This window comes from Ips typographus, linkage group LG5, assembly GCF_016097725.1.
Source record: "Ips typographus isolate SLU linkage group LG5, UJ_Ityp_2.0, whole genome shotgun sequence".
NCBI lineage: Eukaryota > Metazoa > Arthropoda > Insecta > Coleoptera > Curculionidae > Ips > Ips typographus.
The window spans coordinates 6,487,960-6,506,380 of NC_138426.1; the positions used below are offsets into that span (position 1 = coordinate 6,487,960).

General features: G+C 39.1%; 1 protein-coding gene across 4 annotated transcripts in view; it reads left to right on the forward strand.

Annotated features, from left to right (window-relative positions):
• Positions 1-13,103, forward strand: part of LOC145729769 (putative cytochrome P450 4s3) — a 30,228-nt gene extending 17,125 nt beyond the window's left edge. For all 4 annotated transcript variants that reach the window (XM_081980676.1, XM_081980673.1, XM_081980674.1 and 1 more), the window contains 10 exons: positions 2,092-2,453; positions 2,578-2,646; positions 2,696-2,861; positions 3,262-3,432; positions 3,482-3,635; positions 11,994-12,125; positions 12,180-12,468; positions 12,519-12,624; positions 12,673-12,857; positions 12,911-13,103. In XM_081980676.1, the coding sequence (XP_081836802.1) occupies positions 2,092-2,453; positions 2,578-2,646; positions 2,696-2,861; positions 3,262-3,432; positions 3,482-3,635; positions 11,994-12,125; positions 12,180-12,468; positions 12,519-12,624; positions 12,673-12,857; positions 12,911-13,081 (1,805 nt within the window). In that variant the 3' untranslated portion in view covers positions 13,082-13,103. The remainder of the gene's footprint in view (positions 1-2,091; positions 2,454-2,577; positions 2,647-2,695; positions 2,862-3,261; positions 3,433-3,481; positions 3,636-11,993; positions 12,126-12,179; positions 12,469-12,518; positions 12,625-12,672; positions 12,858-12,910) is intronic.
• Positions 13,104-18,421: the final 5,318 nt, after the last annotated feature.

Below are 18,421 nucleotides of genomic sequence, written 5' to 3' on the forward strand. Positions count from 1 at the left end.
TCTTATATGTATTTTTAAGGTTGGAACTTAAGGCTTAAGCGCTTAAGGTCATAACTGGTATGGTAAGTGCCGCCGAGACAGTTTTTTTAAATTTTTTATTGGATTTTTAAACTTTTTTTAGTAATCACTTCAAATTTCCCTACATACGTGTAACTTTGTATTTTCTGCCCCTTTTGGCCCTTTTTCCCTACGCACCTAATTTATAAGCAATATTCCCTACGAATAGGGAAATTCCCTACAGGTTGGCATCACTGAATGTAGCGCGCGGCGCATCACCTGTTTACCAGCTCGCGAGTCGCGACGGCGCGATGTTACTTCGTTTACGCTACCGCGGCTGCGCGCTGGACCTTTATCGATCGCGGCGGTGCGTTCACCATTCTGTCGCGAAGACGCAATGTACCTTAAGCGTGTGAGGCTGCGCATTGTTTTCTTTAATCTAATTCTACATTTTAACAAAAAATTAGTAACTTCGTTACAGTACAGTCCTCTGGAAATTGAAGAACAAGCTGGTCCTTGTCTGGATCACATATTTTGCCTTGTCCAACTAAATGAAAAGAAAGTCGCCAGGAACAGAGAGACGTATCCTCTGTTTGTCGATCTTACAAAAGCATACGACACCGTACCCGTTCAACTATGGCAAGTACTAGACAGGTCCCGAATTAATGTCACGTTAATAGCTGCAGTCAGACAACTATACGACCATTCTAAGATCAAATTGAGAAACAAAATCTCAGACAGCTTTCCAGTTACGAAGGGCTTAAGGAAGAGCTGTTGTCTCTCACCCACGCTATTTAAATTCTATGTGAACGAAGCTTTGAGGCGATGGAGAAGATCATGTAGTGGGATGGGCATACAAATAAGTGATGACAGCACCTTATACACCCTGCAGTTTGCAGATGATCAGGTTGTTTTTGCACAAGACAAAGAGGACTTAGAGTATATGACAAGAAAGCTATTAAAAGAGTACAAAGAATGGGGGCTGTCGGTAAACCGTTCCAAAATCAAAATATTTTTTGTTAATAATGTCATCTACCTAACCTAACCTAACCTAACCTAACCTAATAGTTTTTCTAATATCTCAATTTCAAGGCCAATGTATAAAATTTGAACTTTGTGGATCGAGCAGTAGACATACGTGATGCAGAAAATCTTTTAGAATTGTATGATGACGATGAATTTAAGGCAAAAATACAGGTTTCCAAAATTAATTAACCTGTTTCTGTACAAAGTTTAGGTAAAGGCAAAGTTAAAGCAACAAACTTCAGAAAACAGAAAACTGGGATCTGCCAATTCCATTTTATAAAACAATTTAAATTTCTTAATACAATGGTTCATAATAATCTTTTCTGGTTTAACTTTACCTAAATATATGGATAGAAAAAATGTTGGTAGAAATGTTAGTTTGGTAGTAACACAGTATTTTGTTCTGTATCTGTAAATACTCTAAACCCTATTTGAAAACTAGGTGGAGCGAATGAAGAAGCCTGGATTACACAAGCAACAGTTACCAAAAAATTGCCCAGATATTATTTACGGGTTTGGGTGACACTGGCATAAGTTTGTTGATGTTTAAATTAGATAAGTGATGTTATGTGCTGGTTTATAAAAATAATTTAAAGTTTTATTGAAAGTTTAACTAACATAAACATAAAAATTTAAATAATTACTAACTTGCTAGACTTGAATTTCCAATCATTCATTAACTGTTTCACTTCAGTTATGTTTTGGGGGTTTTTGCATACGGGTCTTCATTTAATATCGGTTTGTACATATTCACTACAAATTGCTTTTCTTCAGGATACATATGACCTAATTCCAATTGTCCAATTTGGGACACTGGTTCTTGGCGTAGTTGAACATGGAATGATGGGTACATAATGGGACTTTATTACATAATGGGACTTTAAACATACTTTATTAAACGAACACACAACAATTTATAATAAAATCACTTTAAATAAAGTTACACAACTATTTTTATTGCTAACTCTCCGTCCGCATCAGTCCGTTTAGATTTAAGACTAAACATTGCTGGCTCTCCGCACCTTTTCTATACCCCACTTTATTAAAAATCTAATTTTCGGGTTCCAGAAACTTCGATGGGTGTCCAACTGAAAATCCAATACCAAGAAAATTCCGACTACATTACCGCCGTGTCTAGCATGGGACAGCTGACAATGGAAAGGAGTTTTAATCCCTTTAAATCCTTTGATTTCTTTTACAAACTGACCGCAGACTATAGACAGGAAATGACAAACGTCAAACTACTTCACGAGGTGTCTGAAAGTGTGATCAACAGGAGGAAAAAAGAGCTCGAGACTGAGAGTGAAGAGAACGGAGAGAGAAAACGAAAGATGGCGTTCTTGGATCTGTTGCTCAAGTACAGAGATGAGAATGGACATCCTTTGAGTCAGGACTTTATCAGGCACGAAGTGGACACATTCATGTTTGCTGTAAGTGAACTTGTTGAAAAAGGCCGCTTCATAATCATGACACATCTCTTTGACATTTGTTTACTACTGTTGTTCAGACTTCGTTCATGAGTCTTGGGAATGATTTTTAAAAGTTTTTTTTAAGGGTCATGATACTACAGCCTCAGCCCTTGGCTTTGCCATGTACTTGTTAGCGCAACATCCCAGCGTTCAAGTGAGTATTTAAAGCAACATTTAAACAGTTCATGAATTGAGTTTGTCAGGCGGAGGCATTCAGGGAAGTGGAACCTTTGGGAAGCACGTCCAAAATCACCATTTGGGACCTCCAAAACCTCAAGTACCTAGATCTGGTGATCAAGGAGACCTTGAGGCTGTACCCTTCAGTACCGATGATCGCCAGGCATATCACGGAGGACTTAATCTATGATGGTATGGCTGATAATAAATAAAATAAGCTATAAATAATAACAAAATTGAGGAAGTCACTTTTGTCCGTTTTCCCATCAGTAGCTAAGTTGAGTTTAAGGACAGCTTAGATAAGTGTAGTTTAGATTGAGTTATATCGTACCTGATCTGTCACATTCAAACCTCAACTTTTTTTTTTTTTTTTTTTTTTCTTTCTCCATGGGTCTGTCGGCTGTCAGCTCCAGATAGCACGTAAGCCTAATGGCTTATTGTACTGTCCCCATGTTTTCAACCTCAACTTAGTTTAAGTTGTACTTAAAATCGACTTGGTGAGTGTCGGGGAAACAGGTATTAAACTTTGAAAGTATAACTAACCTAACCTAACCTAACCTCAATAATCTAAGATAGATCTAAATATTTACAGGTAACAAAGTCCTCCCAAAAGGTCTCACTGTTGCTGTACTGGTCAGTGCTGTCAACAGAGATGCTTCAGTCTATAACAAACCTGACGAGTTTAATCCTTCGCGATTTTTGGAGGAGGATAACCAACCTTTTTCTTATTTACCGTTTAGTGCTGGTCCCAGAAATTGTATAGGTTAGTAACTACTAAGAGTCTACCAAATTACACAGACGTTTAATTCCAGGACAAAAATTTGCCATTTTGGAATTGAAAATGGCATTGGCTATGGTTCTATTGAATTTTGAGCTGTTTCCCGCCTACCCTCCGTTCGAACCCATCGTTGAGTCTGCATCGATACTTAAATCCCAAAATGGCATCAAAATTCGTTTGGAGAAAAGGTTATAAATATAAGAAATAGCGATACTTGATTCAAAATAAACTTTTCATTATACGAATCTGAAAACTACTAACTAAACTCTGTCTATTTCTCGGTTGATTCATTGTCGAGAAAATGTACCTTTTCTGTAAGGACGCACGAAAGTTCCCATTAGACACTTTAAGTGGCAGCAAAACCTTATACGCAATACTTTACCACTTGCACATGCAAAAATAACGGATAACGGTTTTAACATGTTGCGGTGTAACGTAACTTTACGGGCTATAACGTCTACGTTCTAGGCAACTCGCAAAGAGGTTTCTGTCAATCAACTTTTTTTTTATTCAAGTTATTTTCCTAACAAAACATGGAATAATCAGATTTCAAATTGCGCTTTGGATTTACAAGTCCCATGTGAACATCCCAAGAGATGGGAGAGCCATAAAGATCTTTTCTTATCACTATATTATTTTCATTATGCAAGAGCTAAAGCAACAAATCATCCAAGTCGTCTTCATCTTCCCAGTCGGAATCGCAAATGGCAATTTCAAAAATGTCCTCCTCCTCTAAATTATGTAGCATAGGTACGTGTTATAAGTATACAACATACAAAGAAAAGAAGAACGTCTATAGAACACAAAATAAACAGCAAAAATTAAAGAAAATTTAAGAGAAAACACGAGGTTGACAGATGTTCTGAATTATAGTGTCAACATCTTATTTTTATATCAGTAAACGGAGAGTTTGTATATTGTCCGTTGTGCTGTAGCCTTTGCGAAAACCGGCCTGCTCAACTGGCTGGTAGGAGTCTAGTTTATTAGTTAGACGGTTTGTGTTAATTAGAGTTTGGATTTCTAAGAATTTTACTTTTTTCTTCTTTTTCTGCTTAATTTAGTTTTTTATGCTTATTTGCTGCTATTTTTTGTATGGTTTTATTTTGTGTAGGTTAATTTACAGTTGAAGCTTTTCAAGCTATATTGAGATATTGAAGGCTTCTGAGAGACAAAAACATACCAATTATCTGTGGGAAAATGGGTATTTGCAAATTTAAACTGACCAAATAATTTCAAAATGCTTCAAAGTAGTCTAAAAAGATGTAAAAACATTCCAAAACACTATACAGTGCGTTTTTTTAAACGCGCAACATAGGATTTTAAGTGTTAAATTTTTAAGCCCATGTTAGACCATGTTGTTTTGGAACTACAAGTGTAAAACTTGACGGGTGTGTGTTTAGTGCCCCGAAGCTTAAGTAAGTTTACCAATTCGGTCTAAAAACTGTTTACAAACTTACAAAAAATCATCTTTTTTTGAAAAGATTTTATCTTTCCGTGCTCCCTGTATGCATGGTAGGTGCTTGTTGTTTTTGATACTGGCAGGGCAGGTAGCAGGTAAAATTTGGTGTATAAAGTAAAACAGGGTGGTCAAAATGCGATTATTAACTTTATATCAAGAATTAAGTACAGAAGAAGTATTTTTTTAAATAAATTGTTCAAAGTGACCTCCGTTTGAAACCAAACAGTATCCCAAACGATCATAAAATGCCCTTTTGACGTTATAAATAAATATGTCACTCTACCTGCTACCTGTCCTGCCAGTATCAAAAACAACAAGCACCTACCATGCATACAGGGAGCATGGAAAGATAAAATCTTATCGAAAAAAGATGATTTTTCGTTAGTTTGTAAACACTTTTTAGACCGAATTGGTAAACTTAATTAAGCTTCAGGGTACTAAACACACACCCATCAAGTATTACACTTGAAGTTCCAAAACAACATGGTCTAACATGGGCTTAAAAATTTAACACGTAAAATCCTATGTTGCGCGTTAAAAAAAACGCACTGTATAAGCTCCAAAATGTCTTGCAAAAGCTTACAAAACAGTCTTGAAGCTTCCAAAAGCTTTCAGAACAGTCTGAAAGGTTGTAGCGCTTTTCTTGCGGATTTCTTCGGTTACGTTGCCTCGGGCGCCACCTTCGTTATTTATAGTGGCTGAAGGTCCACTTTGCGGTACCTGGGTAGCCTTTAGACAGCTGGAGAAAAGTTCCAAAGGATTCGGGAAGAAAACAAAATTAAAACAACTGTTTCCTCTAAATGCACTGTATTGCGGCTCTCGGTACTTACAGTAAATACTTACGGTAACGAATACCCAATGAAACGGAAGTTACCTTATTCGGTGGTACGGGGAAAGCGTGTAACGATAATGAAAACTACCTACGGACCCTCCACTACTGTTTAGCCTGACTACTGTAGGTTAAAACTGTCTGTGACACGGTGTAAGTACGGCGGTACGGTACGGTTATGTAAAACTGACTACTCGGCGCCGGAATTCATTCCAAAAACCCAAAGAGGCCCAATTACGTGACCAGCGGTGTTCCCGTCACTCGACCTAACCTCTAGGTGCCGCCCCGATTCCCCGGGGTTCGACAAATAGAGCCTCCGTTGCACGCTGTTTCCCCAAGCATGCAACAGAGGTTTCAAGTCTCGTGACGTTGCCAGTCACACAGCCGCTAATCCCTCCAGTATCCCCAAACCCGTTTACTACTCCGTTTCCCCGGAGCTAAGCAAACGAGTCACAGGATTCACCGTTCCCGCTTGCTACACCGTTTCCCCGGTGTTCAACTAACAGGAACAGGACCAGAAGGATTACCTAACTGTTTTCACAAAAAAGTAACTGTAGCCGGCGCCGTCTTACCAGAAATACCCTCAAACGGAAAACCCCGGAAAGATATAGTAAATGCCCCAAACGGAAACCCCGGAAAAATACTGAAAATGCCCCAATTTACAGTTTTGTTAAAATAGCTACAGTTAACGGTACGGGTTTAAACAGCAAACAGAACAAATACCGGACGGTCGGTATGTGCCTATTTTTTACTTACAGATTCGCGGAGATAAGAGATATCGGTCGGCACGGAACGGCTTAGCTGGCTGGTTTCGATCTTTTGATGATCGAAGAATCCCTATTTTCCGGTGCGGGGCCTTCTTTTATACACAAAACCCACGGTGGGGGCTGTTAGTGGCGGTACCCACTCTCAGCGCCCACCGAACCATTTCGAACGGCACCGGACGGCCCCGACAAAATCGACGCCACGACGGCCGCGGTCTAGCACCCAGCAGTGAAGGTCACGCGCAAATTCGATAGAAACAGCGAAAAATTAGTAACTTCGTTACAAGGTTTCAAATGTTTTTCAACTTATCTATAGAAGCTCTCAAACGATTTGAAAACAGTCTAGAAGCTTCCGTATGCTTCTAGAGCAGCTTCTTAGCGGCTTCCAAAAGTTTCTAGAACCGTCTTCAAGATTTCAAATACCTTAAAACAGTCCAGAACCTTCAGTGCTCTTTAAACTGTAAACACATGCTCAAGAGAACACAAATCTGGTGTCTGTTTTGCTCTAACTGCCGCCATTTTGTCACTGACTATGAAATTAAGACTTTTTACAGTTTTCAAGACATGGCACCCTTAAAAATTATATTTTGACAAATGACACTTTACGTCACATTTCTACCATTAACCTTAACTAACTAAGGCAGTTAAAGAAAATTTTCAAAATTCAAAAAATTTTCCAAAAAAAATATAGGGTTACCCCTAAAAATGTCAAAAATATAGTTTTTTATTTTTCAAGATCGACCGGTGCGTTGTACGGTAAAATATTATATTTAATGAAAGTTACGTCTCTTTGAGAGGCATACATGAAAAATCACGCTGATAACTCAAACCGTTTTCGAGATATTTAGAAAAATGTCCGAAAAAAGGTAATCAAGTATGTCGCCCTCTAGCGGCCAGACGGGGCAAGTTAGCGGTGCCCGCTCAACGTCACGTGATAGCTTTAATCATTAGCTACTTACGATCATTTAATGTGTCTATACGGAACGTTTTAAATAATCAAGTTATTCGCGTTTTTTTGGGAAAATGCACCGACATTTTGTCCAAATGAAGGTTTTTCCTGGCCTACTATACTGATCGCCGCCTTAATTAAAGTGGTTTTTAGTAAATATTTCGAAAACGGTTAGATTTACACAAAAACTACAAGAATGCATAATTGTTCTTAATGGACCACTAAACCAAACTACGTAACGTTTGAACCTCAATACAGGGTGTGCACGAAATTGTTAGTGAGTCATTATTTTGGCTCACCCTGTACACAATTTTTTAGATAGAATTTTTTTCTCTACGCCACTGAAAAGAGAAAGTCAAGACGTTTCTTTTGAGTGGTTAAACCTCTCTAAACTCCCAAAAATTACCAAGGTACAGGGTGTTCAATTTTGGAACTAATTTTCGGTAAAAAGTGTATCTAAGTAGTTTTTGGTAAATATCTCGAAAACGATTAGATTTACAAAAAAAAGCACTGCAGAAACTCCAAAATGTTTCTCAAGCAGTCGAAAGCCTTCCAAAAGCTTTTAAAACGCTCTAAAGGATTCCAAATTATCTTCAACTAGTCTAGAAGCTCTCAAAAAATTTCAAGGCAATCTAAAAGCTTCCATAAGTTTCTATAACAGTCCATAAGTCTTCAAATGCTTTAAAAGCAGTCCAAAAACCTTCAATGCTCTTCTAACTCTCTAGAAACCTTCCAAATGGTCCTTAAGTAGTCTAAAAAGATTTCAAAATACTACAGAAATAACTCCAAAATTCTTCTAAAGCAGTGGAAGCTTTTTAAAACGGTCTAAAAGCTTCCAAATGCTCTTAAACTATAGTCTAGAAGCTTCCAAAAAATTTCAAAATTGTCTAAATTTTCCAAAAAAGTATAGAACCGTTTAAGTTTCCAAATGCCTCTAAATCATTCCAGAACCTTCAATATGCTCTTTAAACTGACCAAAACCTTCCAAATGCTCCTCAAGTAGTTAAAACAAATTTTGAGAACAGAAATGTGCAAAACAGTCTAAAATCTTCCTTCTGCTTCTAAAGCAGTTTAAAAGCTTCAATTCTAGAACTTGAATTCAAAAAAAGTAAGCTTCCCAAAGCTCGCTCCCTGCTATTTTTAAGATTTCACTAGTTATTCCCTCTTCCCCTGAATATTTTTTCTTTTTCATTTGTTTAAGGCCATTTCTAGTTTGTTTTGAGTTATTTCTGGAATTTCCTCGGAGCCTATGTTTAGAATTTGCCCTTTTTCTTTGATTGGGTTTGGAAGGGTGGTCGAGTAGAGGTCTGTACAAAATTGTTCTACTACTTTTGCTATTTGTTTTTTTTTCTGTGGCAAGCTTGCCCGATTTATCTTGTAGTTTTATTATTTTTGCCTTCCCTTGTGACAATTTGGATTTTAGTACCTTCATCCGTCTATTTTCTTCTATGCTGTTGTTTATTAATTCAGTAATATATTTTCTTACGTCCTATCTAGTATCTTTTTTTATTTCCTATTATTTTCTTATAGTTAGCTCTTTATATTCTTGAGAGTTTCTTTCTTTGACTTCTCGAAGTAATAAATAGCCATAGTCAAACAAATTTTTACAGCCTTGACCTGATTCAAAAAAGCAAAATAGTTAAAATTCTTTTTTGTCTTTTCCAAGTCAACAAGACATTAATTTAAATACACAACGTTTAATAAACTCTTGGAAATATTAGTGATAATAATACTGTTGTGTTTGCTCACGATTAGCAGTTAACTATGGGTTTTATTGCTGTGTATGACTAGAGCTGTGCTTCCTAGAATATTTACTATTACATCTGTAAAAATAAGAACTTAAGCTCATTCCTACTCCGCCATTAACACACATTTATCACCTTTTACTTCTAAACCCTCTAATGTCCTTCACATCTTACAATGTGGCCCCCAAAGCTTGATTTGCTAATCAACATTCTAATTCAACAGTTTTTCAATTCTTCGTCCTGTTTTATTGTAGTAAGTGACAGTAAATTCAGTTTGAGCCTACCATCTGGCAGTGTGGTGGTTAACACTGATTCATCCAGTATTTCCACCACCGTATTTCATAATTTTGGTTGTCAAAACTTTGTTCTGGATGTGCTGGACCCTGTCCACACTTTTGAACTACTGGAACATGAAATCCGTAGACACAAAGAATCACTGCACTCCAGGAAGTATCTGATTGTTACGGATGGAAATCTGTTCTCTGAAGTCCCGTTGAGTGTTTCTTGTCATGGGTTGCTGGTCAATGTTTCTAAGTTCCTCACCCGGGCAGGAAAGGAGGAAATTGAGTCTTCAATTTGGAAACTTCAACACTTAGCCCAGCCTCAAGTGCTAATCAACAAGTGGTTCTCCATTAATCAATCCTTTCTTTGGAACCACACCATATTCCCTGAAGAGCACTCCGCCTTAAAAGGGTACATAATTAAAGTGGGAACCTTTGATCATCCCCCTTATGTGGTTGTCAGAAAGAACTTTGGAGTTAACAGTTGTGACATACCGGATATCTCAGGAACGGAAATAGAAATTTTGAAAACCATCGCCCAACACTTGAATATCAAGCTGGAATTTCATTTAACTAGCGGTTTATGGGGTGAAATATTCCATGGTAAAAATGCATCAGGATTAAAAGGGTTGATAATGAAAGGAGTGCTGGATCTGGGGGCAGGTAAGATTCAAAGAACCAAAGAGTGAAGTCTAAATAAAGTATTTAAGCTGGATTTTACTTAACTGAACGTACTTATGAGTACTTGGACCCATCGGCAATTTACCTAAGAGCCGAAGTGTCTTTTTTGGTACCAGAACCTCGGTAAGTATCCAAGTACCTTACATCTTACCTGTTATAGTGAACTGACTTATGACTGCTAGCTTTCAAAAACGTTTTGATCAAATAATAGTTACTCACATAGGATGTCGGACACCGCCATCCTCTTTGAGAGTCATGGTAGATGCCATTGGATGTGTAGCTTATTATAGTTATTTGATTTTTTATTTATAGTATGACGTTATAGCAACAGCAATTTAACAGTATAAATGTCAGTGATCATGGTATACAGAACAAAATACAACATATCACAAAAATGGAAAAATAAAAAGGAAGAACATATATGTAAATAAGTTTAAAAAAACAGTAAGTAAAAATTTGCGACGGCAGATGTGATTAGAACTTCAGTCAGAGCTCTACATCCAGGGAACGCAGCCAGTGCAGGGGGTGTGGCATTGATAATATCTCTGAATGGTCCCATGTACTTCCTTAAAGGGCATTCGCGAACAATATGCTCCACGGTTTGCTCATCAGCTCCGCAATCACAGGCTGGAGAGTCGCCACTTATACATCATGGCATTGCATATTGCATGCTGGTCCTAATTCTATTGAGATTGCTCCAGGTGCTTCTATAGAGATCAAATCCTGGTAGAGCAAGAGTGGGATCTGTTATGTCATGTTGGTGAATTGGTGACATGTTCAATTTATGACGCCAGTCTACTTTGATCAGGTAGCCATCAGGTTCGCCTCATCATCATCAGCCGACAAGAGATTCGGGGTTTTGAGGCGTTTTGGTGGAAGGTTGTTCACCGTCTCGTAAATTGGGAGGTTCTGTATATGGTTTGAATGCTGTAGCTTTGTCCGTTCTCTTACCGTGGCTTCTTTCCACCTGAGTTCTGGCGGTGGAATTACAGCCAGGGAATGAGTGTGAATTTCAGGGTACCCGTGACGATTTCATACGTTTGTCGTTCAGGTGAACATTTTTCTGGTATGGTCCCTCCGTTGCCACACAGGGACACAATATTCGACCACAGGATACACCCAAGTCAGAATAGCAGTATGTAGGGTCGATGTGTCTGCTCCTCATGAGGTCACAACCAGTTTTCTAATGATATTGTTATGAGTCTTGACTTTCTGGCTGCTGGTATATTTTTTAGATGTTTTTTGCACTTAAAGCGGTCTAGTGTAATGCCAAAGTACTAAGGATAGAAATTGTGTCTTACCTTTTTAACGTGGCGGCAACGTTTAGACAACCTCTTATATGGTGCACTCCGGGCAACGGACTGCAAGAGCAGGACGGCAAAAAGTCTAATTAAAAGGCGGCCAAACTAGATCTCAGATCTCTCACGGTCGACAAGACTCACAGCAAAAGGAGCTTATTATAGTAATCTTCTTGGAGGCTTGTGTAGATTCTTGCAGGGGAGAATTCTTCTTCTTCTCCTCTTTTACCATTAGACCATTCAGTTCAGTTACTTCCACTGGTTCACTCTGACGATGATTTCTTTGAAGGTTCTTTAATAAAAACGTCAACCTTTACAAAAAAGTTTTTTTGTACCTTGTGCTTCAAGACAAATGAAACTGCATTCATGTACTAAATCTCTCCAAGAATTTCAAACATGAGGCCTTTCTGCTTTAAGGAAGGAAGAAATAATATAAATAATAATAATAAGAAAGAAGTCTACTCCGTAATTTCTTTTAAATGTCTTCTTATGACTGATGGAAAGGTAATTACAATGGTACATTAAGTTTTTTATTTGCAGGCTTTTAGCTCCATGGTTGTCGCCCTACTACGCATTCTCAACTGGCACCTGGATATCACTTCTAATAACCTACCCCATTCTAGTCTGTGCTCTTTTCCTACTTAATGGAAGATATGAGGGCCAACTGACCACGTAACTACCATAAACGCCATCAAATTTAGAATAACCATGAAATCAACTTGCCAGGCTGGGGTTCCAAGAGGCCAATTCAGTAGTGCTAAAGATGACAGTCCAGCAGTCTGTATCCAGGAAGGACATTGCAAAATTTCTTAGGAAGTCCTTTATTATGTTAATGCTAATAATCCTGGCCACTATGGTGGTCAACATAGCCTATACCGGAGGGTATGCTAGCGTCATAACCAGACCACTGTACCAAAACTCCATAGACACTTTGGAGGACTTTTTGAACTCTGATCTACCTTGGGGGTCTCTGCAGATAGCCGACTGGATTAAAGCTTGGAAATACGAAGGAATAGTGATTGTATTCATTTTGAGGTTTGGTTTTAGTGTAATCTGTTTTTTTAGGGTCGTTTTAAAAAAACTGGGGAACGCTACGTCAGTGGCAGTCCTAAGGAGTTGCTCTCTTTGTCAACCCGTGGAGATTTTGGCTTTTTAATAGAACGCGTCAATGGTTAGTTGGCGCATTTCTCAGACTTGAACTTTGAAAAATATTTTTTAGGTCAAGAGTTTGCGGAGTTCAACATAGATGAAAGTACAGTGGAAAGATACCGTGTGATCAAAGAAGCCATTCACAGTGAAAGCATAACTTTTATAGTAAGAAGGAATTTTGCCCTGTTACCCAAAATCAACCACATCATTCAGAGGCTACGTCAATCTGGTATTACTGAGCTTTGGACCAGAGAGGTCTGTTGAACCTTTCCAGAAATCCATAAATTTACATTTAATTTTTTTTATAGGCAAGTTCTAGTAGATTTGTAATTCACAAAAAACCGCAACAAGCCAAGAGATCTGCCATACCATCAATTCTTACGTTTGAACACCTTTTAGGAGCCTTTTACATTCTGTTAATCGGTCAGGGGGTGGCTTCAGTAGTATTTATTTTGGAAGTGTTAATAAAACGTAAATAAATAGAAAAGTTATAATACTTAATTGAACTGTTTTATGTAAAATTTTATGAGCCTGATCTGAAGCCTGATGAAATGAGCTGATTGAAATTCTATATCATGAGAAGATTTCTCAAACAGGTTTAATTTGATGAGACTGATAAAAGTCATTTTATTATACCTGTTTCAAGCTGGGAAGCTCGATAGTTTGATTCAGGAAATGAAGAGAATGAACATACACATAATGGATATGAGTAGCCACCGCGGCCAGGCTACGGATCACGTCAATAACATCCAACCTGATATGCTCATCTCACATATGGTCTGCAAAAGCTCATTACAGAGGAAAATATTGGCAACCTTTATTGCTCTATCTAAAAAACATTAGTCCCATGTCCCACATGCTCAAAGCATTCCTACGGATCGTTCACGCTCGCATCAGACGTAGATGGGAGGAAGATTTTAATGACTCTTAGTTTGGCTTCAGAAACGCTTTCGGAATGCATAAAGCACTTTTTGGTATGAACCAAATGATTTCTCCTCCAAAAATGCCGTCCATCCGTTATCCGTTATCGATTACAAAAAAGCTTTTGACCAGCACGATAAAGTTATTGATATACTACAGGGGGTTGGAATAGATGATAGAGATATCCGCATGATTAAAAATCTATACTGGAATCAAATCGCGCAGGTAAAAATAGGCAATATAAAACTGACCGTATTAAAATACACCGAGGAGTAAGACAGGGTTGCATACTGCCACCCTTACTCTTGTCGAATAATTAAGGTAGTATTAAGAAATATCACACCTAGACATCAAAATAAATTGAGAGCCAATAAGAACAATCAGATATGCTGATGATACCGTGATATTAGCAAACACAATCGAGGGACTACAGTTGCTTATAAAGAAATCGGTGACGTGGGAGAGACACATCAATATAGGAAGGACCAAATTTATGATATTTCGGACCTGGACCGGTATAAGAAGAGCTGGTAAACTTTTTTGCTTGGCGAAGGATCGTACAGCTTTTGCCTTTATAATCGCCAACGTCAAAAAGACCGAACAAGGCACATGAAAAATGAAAAAACTATGAGAGTACAACGATTAAAAATAAATACAAAATACATTATACCTCGATATTGAGGGAGCTGCAATCATAAAAATTTCAAATCATGTGTCAGAAGACATGACGGTTCTGAAAATACTACCTAAATTGATGTGGGATTACTATGTTGGGTGCGGCCGTTGTTAGCTCTCACTTTACCAAAAAATTCAATTCGACAATTTTCTGTGTGATTTTTTTGGGTCATTTCAAATCCTCGTCGTTACAAAAAGGATTAAAAGATTTTGATGCGCATTGGACTATTATAGTAAATAACTTATTGATTTTTTTCACGTAAAAACTTTTGACTTTAATGTCAAATGAACCATGATGGGAAAGAAGCACGTGCAAAAAATTTTCCAGTAGGTAGTCCCCAATTAAACAATAAGTGGCCTTTAGATCCAATATCTCGGGACGTTTTCGGGCGTTTCCTAACTAATCTAAGAAAAGTCACCACCTCTTATTACAAGTGTCATCTGCGTAATTTGCCAGACAACCAGAAGGAAAAACCTGCTACAAGTCTTTTAATTATGTTATGTTATCTCACCTTGGCAGATTTACAGCCATGACTGAAGCCCGTCTTGAAGAAACGGTATCACCCACGACAAGACAGACCATCCCACTCCGTACCTCTCACGCTTTGCGAAAAGATCGGGATGCTTAAGCAGTCAAAAGATGTCGATAAAACAAGGAAAAGCCCGAGAACACGGAAGAGGTAAGCTCAAAAACTGCTCTCTCAAATTCCCGGCAGAAGCCCATGATAAAAAATCGATACAAGATTGTTTGATAGAAAAAATCGTAAAAGCCTATACAAAAAGGTTTTCTCAAACAATTTGGAGAACGATGACAAAACACTGATAGGTCGATCAATTTGCAGAATTTTACAAAATTTGTATAGCTCTTCTTATAAAGCGTTAGGGGGCCGCAATCTTCGCAATGCATATCTTCATCAGAAACAACGGAATATCAGTTTCAGAGACATGGTTAAAGAAAATCTTGGACAAAAACTGATTATATTTTACATTTTTTTGTACGACTTGTCTAATTTTGAGTGATGACAGCACCTGTTCTGAAGGCGGGAAGGACTAGTTCCTGTCTAGTTTCTGGTTGCTAGGGCTAACAAATCGGGAAGTAAATACCTGCTGTACTTACCGTTCAGCTGAAGCTATTACTGTTCGTGTAAGCATCACGAACAGTAATAGCTTTAATGATCTCAGACAAATTAGAGGCTTCCGCTCACAGCCCTCAAGCCTGCCCCCTCCCAGGGTTCAAGGGCGTTTGTCGCCTCAATAAGCCATCTGGAGCTTGGCTCATCCGCGCAGGTGATCAAAAGCAAGCCCGGGCATGTTCTCTGCCCAGGAACTTGATTTGATGCCCCCCATCCGGAACGCTCCTCACTGCCTCCATGACGGCTCTCTGCGTTACCCCAAGCCGATCAGCGCTTAGGGTCTCTCGGGAATAATCATGGTGGATAATGCCCACACTGGCGCCCCAAAGGACCGCGCTGTAGCCAGGAGCCTTTTGCTCGGGCGTACTACCTTCCGAGCGTAGCCACCCGGGTGCCTCCCGCGGCGTATAAGGGGGATCAGATTCCCCGCTCCGCGGCAAGAGCAGAGCCAGCAGACTGGGAGATGGAACCGGTCCCGTTTTGCCAGCTCTCCCAAGACTTTAGCCAAGGCCTCCTCATAGATCACGCACTGCTCTATGAGCCTGGTCAGCTTTGTCCTTGCGGAGCCCGGCAGTCTGCGCCTCTTGAGAGATAGCATTGCTGTCATCATCACATGTCTGAGGTGGATTGTCCTCTTCAGCCATCTGATGACTGTCTTGTGCCCGTGAGAGGTGGATTGATCCTTTCTCTCAGAGGGAGTGGAGGGGCGATTGACCCGCTTCCTTAACATCTCACCGGTTTCCCGTGAGTCAAGGATTTTACCCTCCTTGTTAGGTTGAAATTAATTTTCCTTCTCCATGCAATTCCCACGAGAAGCTAGGGAAAGGGTTGTCAACCACGGCAGAGCCCCGCATACCGTAGCAACGCAAAAATACTCAGGAGGGTGCCCTGTATCCTGAGGGAACCGTTTGAGACACCATCACCCTGGTGCCATCCAGCCATTGGCACGGTCTCCACACCGTGGCTTGGGGGAGCTTATCGACCTACCTTGTCTAGATCCGGTGTCTTCAGTCGAAAGCACGGGCAGCTCTGGCAGCATGTGGTTGTTCACCACGGACACCGGTCATTGACCTATAGGATCCCATGCTCGCCATGCCCTAGAGTGCATGACAGGAATGCGAAGTCCAGTTGGCCCTCGGGCTCAATAGATTTAACCTATCCTCAAACCCGTCGCCCCCCCAGGTCAACTGTCCCAACTGTCCCATACCGGGTTCAAAACGACTCCCATACTGAGAACTCTAGTGCGAGTAAGGCAATGACCACAACCAGGAGCTCTATTATTTCCAAAAAAGGACAGAAAAGCACACATGACACGTCACTTCCAACTGCTGGAATATTGTCTCGCTCGATTGTCAGCTTGAAAAATGACTGGTCAGAGAAAAAGTAGCCTTTTCTAGAATCTACATATTTAAGAGCATATCCTGCCAAAAACTCATTTATTTGCGCTCAAATAATTGCCGCTTTACACTACAATCTCAGAGTACGAATGCGCACTTAATACATAGGTCACTATTTGGTCTATCATAGCGATTTAAGTTTCGATGTGCTCCAACTGGTCGCGGCACTTTTGTCGTCTCCTATAGGAGGTGGAAGTTAATGGAAGGCCCCAACAAAATCAAGTAAGATGCCGTGGCGAAGTCAGAGCATATTCGTATTTTACTCATGGAGCATCAGGCTACAACAATGGGTGCTACCAATTAACTTAGTTCAGCGTCCAATTAATCGTTCTGATATTTTAGACTTGCTTCAGGTTTTAGTCGTAGATGAACTTTGCCCTGTAAACAAGTTCCCACACTTAAACTGAAAATATTCGGAAATGGAACATTATTTTTTTATGCTGATACAGCCAGGCACGTATGTACTTGCAATATTCTGTCGCAGCAACCAAAAAAAAATAATAGTCGCGATACAGACAAAACATACGCGTTTGCGTCACATGTTAGTGCAATATCATTGTAAGAATTTTGGTTTTCTTTGTATGAACGAATAATTGGGCGACAAAAAATGGCAAATGCGCGCCTGCCTTAATTGCATCACATTGTCGGACAATTAATAAGTTGTTTGAACTGCATCTACACGATGTAGTAGTCTCATAATTCGCTTCATTTCGAGGTTGAGGAAGATAAAAAATCGCGTTTTGTACAGCCTGAATAATAATTATGATATTAACATTGGGTCATGTTATACAGGGTGGTCCAAATTGATTGTAGGATAATTCAAGGGTGGAAAGTACATAAAAAATAAACTCCAAAGTGTCATATAAACTGTAGTCAAAATGTGCTCCTTGGCGGAGTTAGCAAACCTTAAAGGCAGCAGCAAACCTTTCCCGTTTATTAAAATATTCTGGGCAGATAAGGAAGCCGTTCGAAATTGTTTACAGCTTCAATAGCTATTTATGTACTGAAGGCGTTAGAGGCAACATAATTTCTTGAAAGGGTAACAGGTAACAGGTAACGCCTGTGGTGCATACAATGTTTTATGTTTCACTTAATTCAGCATTAACTTACTATTTGTGGCATTGAAAAGTAAGGTATACCTTTAACGGTATGTTGTTTAGTGTTTATTTTACCTGAATGATGTGACTTTGATAGTCCTGTCAGTCAGTGAAAATGGCAAAAGTTGGATGAAGTTTTAGAAAATATAAAAATATGATCCCTAACACCACAGGCGTTAGGAAGAATATAATGTCCATTAGGGGCCTAATTCTTGAAAGCAGGGAACGGAATTCTCAAGATAAGTGTTGATAGAATGTGACAGAAGAAGCTGACAATGGGGAATTCCTGTCACATTCTACAGGCCTTTCTCTTGATAATCCCCTTCCCTCGTTTCAAGAATACGCACTCAGGCCGAAACCTATCTCTCGGGCCATAGGCCCTCGAATTGTTTCGTCCTTCAGGACATTATGTTCTCTCTAACGCCCTTGGTGCATAAATATATGATAACCCATACTTTTTCTTAAGAAAAGTTTGGTTGGATATTTCCTTGTATTTTGCATAGTTTCAAATATTGTAATTTTTATACGCTAATTTTAAAAAATTAAAAAAAACTCCAAATGGTTATTTTGAAATGGTGAGCATTTTATGTTTTGAT